The sequence below is a fragment of the Montipora capricornis genome, chromosome 1 (genome assembly GCF_036669925.1).
Source record: "Montipora capricornis isolate CH-2021 chromosome 1, ASM3666992v2, whole genome shotgun sequence".
Lineage (NCBI taxonomy): Eukaryota > Metazoa > Cnidaria > Anthozoa > Scleractinia > Acroporidae > Montipora > Montipora capricornis.
In genome coordinates, this window is record NC_090883.1 from 47079233 (window position 1) to 47084232 (window position 5000).

Below are 5000 nucleotides of genomic sequence, written 5' to 3' on the forward strand. Positions count from 1 at the left end.
GTACGGCATCGGACCGCTGAGCGGGAGGTCGCGGTTTCAAACCCTAGACCCGGCTGCAAACCAGGGTCTTAAAATAATTAGTAAGATCATGCTGGCTGTGTGCTGAACATCTGCTTCAGCTCAGGTGATCGCGTCATTAAGCAGTAACGTTACTTTATTGACCTCTCCCAGAAACCTCCAGACGTAAAACTGGAGGGGAACTTAAAATAACTTACACACTAATGCTCTGCTATCACACGCATGCTAGGGTCAGGTGGAGGCTGGGCGTTTGGCTGACCACCTGTCCCCAAGAGCCTCTAGTGGTTATGGAAACCCGTAAGGATGTAGTATGCGCCACTTGACGAACGGTGACGATGATGACGAAGACGACGACGACGACGACGTCGACGATGATGATGATAGTGAACTTTATCTTTGCTTAGACAATGAAGATCAAGACGCTAGGAACCAGTTTCTGGAAGAAATTGAACTGATGAAAGCGATCGGTTCTCACAAGAACGTTGTTAGCATGTTGGGCTGTTGTGTTAACTCGGAACCAATTTTTCTACTGCTGGAGTACCTTCCTTACGGAGATCTTCAACATTGGCTCAGAAACAAGAGACGAAAGGTAGAGCATAACAGTAAATCCCAGTTAAACCTAAGGATATTTTCTTTAATGAATACCTTGATTCTACACGCCATGTCTTTCTGAGTAGATGTATGAATATGTAGCCCCTTGCCTAAATTTCTTATATTTACCTGTTGCCGTACATTTCAATTGATCACTGAAATACAGTTGAGGTGGTAATTCCCCTCTTGTCCCTTGCCGGACTGTAAAGGATTGGCAAACTTGCGACACGAGGACTTCGCGACACTAGGATATCGCCGAAAATTCATCTATCAACAAAACGTTACGTAGCATCTGCGAATAAAACTACGAGTCAGTTAAGGAAAACAAACAGAAAGCAAATGGGATAGTGTGATACAACTTGTTTCGTTAGTTAGTTAGTTAGTTTAGTTAGTTATTTAGTTTTGTTTTTGTTGTTTGCTTGCTTTTGTATCTTCCTTGCTTATTTCTTCTTATTGTCATTTTTACTTCGGACTGGTAGAAAAGCTATCAAAAATTCTACGCTGACGACAATGATTTCTTCACACTGGATACTAAGAAGTCAACTCTCATCAACGATGATGAATCAAAAGTACTGCTTGTTGAGGTCCCAGAACAAGGCAAAAATCCTGGAAAGTTCGACACAAGCGCGTGTGGTGATGGCAACAAATTTGTTGAAGATGGCGAGGAATGCTTGGCTACGGATGCCATTGAGGTGCCCCTTCTCAATGAATGTTGTAACGACTCAGAAGCTAGACTAAAGAATGGTGGGGGCGATGCGACGGCCAGTATCATGCGCAATGAAGATCTTTCCCGAGAGCCCTTACTTGAGGAAGGTCTAACTTCCAGGGATCCTCAAAAGAGGGTGATGAATCAGTATGAAGATCGTGCTGGGCTCAAGGCTTCTACTCCTCACAGTAAAGATGACCGCCGGTCTCATGAAGAAAATGTCGCAGCAGAAGACCTTCTTTGTTTTGCATGGCAAATAGCGCGAGGAATGGTAAGTGATTTGGAACCAGGGAAACACGTATAACTAGACTAGTAATACATGTCCGTTAGAATACGACGATGAAGTTGCAGGACAAGGACAAGAAGACGAGCAGAAAAAAGGTTCACGAGACTTAGCCATCGGTACGAAGCAGTTAATAGCTCTTGTGTTGTAATGGTTTGGTCTGTAGTTGTGAGGGAAGGGGAGAGTGGCTATGGCAATTTCCGAACTTCTGTGCAACCAATCCTAGCCGTCGGAGTAAAAAGGATTTGCGATCGACAGTTAAATGGCAATTCGTTAAGAGCAAACTGACCCCAAACTTTTTAAAATAATGTTAACTTTTTTTCTCACCAGTGGCGACCCTCCCTAAAAGAGGTTGCACAAAGTAATCGGAAAATGACCGAGTAGAGTCTTTGTTTTCAGAGTCAACTTGAAGTCCACTGCAACTTCTAAAGCAAAAAAACTGGGTAGAGACGGTACACAGGAGTGGGATGTTTGGAAAAGTAACCAGTTTTCCCTTCAGTCAAGGTCTTACAATAGTTAAATCCTTATTAATCGGGCCATAAAGAACTGAGTCTAGGAATTGGCATTTTTTCCGTTTTGGGGTCTTGAGTTTTCTTTTCTCTTGTTCTGCTTTTATTTTATTTATACTTTCTTATAAGTTTTATCATTATCAATGCCTGAGCTGTCAAGCGATTTTGCAAATTTACAAGGAATATGTTTCTAGGGATTCTGTACATATTCACGAAAACAAACCTGACTCGAACATTATAATAATCTAGGGCAATGTACATCCCGTAAGAAGAACACACTTGTCTCTTTTCTTTCGTTTAGCGCTAAACGAGAGATGCACTATTTTTGTAGGCTAGGGATAAAAGGCTATAATGTTAGCTTCCTGTTAACCTATAAAATGTCTGTGATTGTAATACCCGAATAAAAAGGATTTATTTTCTCATAGGAAGTCAAATAAAAACCAATACTTTAATTTACGTTCACTACGGCCACTTATTTTTCTCTATCTCCAAAACAGAGTTACTTATCTAGCAACGGATTTGTTCATCGTGATCTGGCTGCTCGCAACATTCTCCTTGGTGAGGACAGAGTGGTTAAAATTTCGGATTTTGGACTAATGCGGCACGTTGAGGAAGGCCTTTACACGCTCAAGAAAGGGAAAAAATTGCCCGTTAAGTGGACCGCACCTGAGGCACTGTACAACAGTGAATATACCACGAAAAGTGATGTGTAAGTTTTGCAAACTGGCAGCAAACACATATTACATGAATGTGATACTTACTAAACAAAATTGCAGCTTCACCACTTATGATCTCTTTGTCCGTTATTTCACATACAACACTGATACGCAAACTTGACGAAAGGAACACCATAAGCAAATATTTTTCTTATCGGAAGACAGTCTCCACGTATGAAGATTTTTCGAAGTTACTTCTGTGTTTCGCAGTATAAAAAGGAGACAGAGTTTGGTTTGATTCTGAAGAACAGCGCACAGCTGCATGGTTATACTATAGACCTTATTCATAAATGGCGGCCAATTTATAATTCTTTTGTCGAAGAGCAAATTAGCCTACCAAGCCTCGATACCATACAGTGAATTGGAAAGAATTCTTGCTCTAAAATGAGGCTTGGTAGGCTAATTTGCACATGGACAAAAGAATTATAAATGTGACCGCCATTTATGAATAAGGTCTATAACGTACTGCAATAAATAGCTCACGCGCTCTTTTTGTTTTTATTTCAGGTGGTCTTTCGGAGTTGTACTCTGGGAACTTTGCACAATGGGTAAACGAAAAAAGCATTAAAAACCCAAAGCAACGAATACACAATTTAAAGTAAACATGGCTGACGCCGAGCTAATACATTTACGGGAACGATTGGCGCAAGACCTTGGTTCCAGTTTAGCCAGAGTGAAATCTGTTGACTTTGCATAGACGCTTTCTGTGGCGCATTTATATCAAGTCGGATCTTAGGAGCTTTTAAGGGTTTCCTTTTCGTGCTGGGTACTTTCTTAAAATAGATAATAATTTTAACTCGGCATAAACTTGTGATTACTGGACTCTTTGGACCATCATAGGAAAGTTGAAGTGTCATCTCCAGTCAACTCTCTTTCTCTCTGCTTTCCATTCGATTGTAAGATACTTTTACGCATGCTTCCTTGTGTACACACCCAAGTAACGTTAAGATCCTCTTTTTTTCAGGAGGAAATCCGTACCCTGGAGTTAACAACAAGGAGTTATACAAGCTTCTTAAGACAGGTTATCGAATGGAGAGGCCAGAAACGTGCTCCAATGAGCTGTAAGTAAAGGTGCAAAAGAAACTTTGCAAATGGGGTCAACTGATTTTATATATAATTGCATCATTAGCAGAACCTGAATGTTTGAGGCTAACAGCAATAACTTTGACAGTTGGCATTTTTGACAAATTAAAAGAGTCGAACGCAGTCCTGGAGTCAGAGGCCTTAATCTCGTTTAAGGTGATTCCCTGGTTTTGCATTGCGCAACCCTACTGGGCATAATGTATTGCGTCATTGGCGCGCGCATTAGCTCGCGCACATTGGTAAAATGGCGGATTTTCATTGACGCCAAGCTAAATCTGTCAAGGAATAGCTATTTTCTTCTGAACGATCACGGGGACCCCCTCCCCCCCCCTTTTAAATGGTGTTATGTACCCGTAAGGGGTACACGGAAAACATACGTTAAGGAGAAAAAAAAGTTGGATAGTAGAAGTTGTGTTATTTATATAAAATGATGTGAAACTGCATTTGGAGCTAGACAGTGAGTGTGATGTAGCGGTCCAATTTTCTTCCAAATTTTTTGCAAAATTGAGCAATTTGAAATCACTTTGCTGAAAGATTTTAGCCCGGAAAAACAAGTAGGTTCAAGTTTTCAGTAATATTCAGTTGCTTTTGCTATTTAAGAACATTTTTTCCGCTTGATCAAGTTTCGAACGCTTCCCACGTTATTCAGTAAAAAAGAAAAACAGGGCATGCAGCGCGAAAAACAAGCACGGCGTCCCCATCTTTTTTTCGCACTGTTTCAATGTTCTGTGCATGAATATCAATTGTGCCAAGTTTGACAAAAATCTGGATAGTACGTCATTTTCAAGGAAATTATCGTAACATATCAATATACAGTCCTATTGTTTTAGTCAAGTGGACCACATTGCCATAGGCTGCTAAAATGTAAATTTGAATAAATAGGCGAATGATGACAACTAGGAAGGCCCACGTGATCAAAATGCACTTTCTGAAAACGTGAACTGTTTATTTTTGGTGTCCATTTTTGCTAATGTGTCATGGCTATAAAGATTTCTAATTTTCTTTATCGAACACCAAACCAATCCAATCCAATCGTAAATCTATAAGGCATCAAGTAATTACTCAGATCTTTTACCGCTCTTTGCTAGTTTCCA

General features: G+C 40.4%; 1 protein-coding gene and 1 pseudogene across 1 annotated transcript in view; both read left to right on the forward strand.

Annotated features, from left to right (window-relative positions):
* The window catches only part of LOC138046573 (uncharacterized), a 174053-nt pseudogene that overhangs the window by 89373 nt on the left and 79680 nt on the right, over window positions 1-5000 (forward strand).
* LOC138049616 (uncharacterized) overlaps window positions 1-5000 on the forward strand; it is a 29741-nt gene that overhangs the window by 22315 nt on the left and 2426 nt on the right. The window contains exons 10-15 of the mRNA XM_068895995.1: window positions 328-607; window positions 1089-1586; window positions 2605-2816; window positions 3331-3371; window positions 3788-3884; window positions 4995-5000. The exon at window positions 4995-5000 is cut by the window's right edge and continues 2426 nt beyond it. Coding sequence (XP_068752096.1) covers window positions 328-607; window positions 1089-1586; window positions 2605-2816; window positions 3331-3371; window positions 3788-3884; window positions 4995-5000 — 1134 coding nt within the window. The remainder of the gene's footprint in view (window positions 1-327; window positions 608-1088; window positions 1587-2604; window positions 2817-3330; window positions 3372-3787; window positions 3885-4994) is intronic.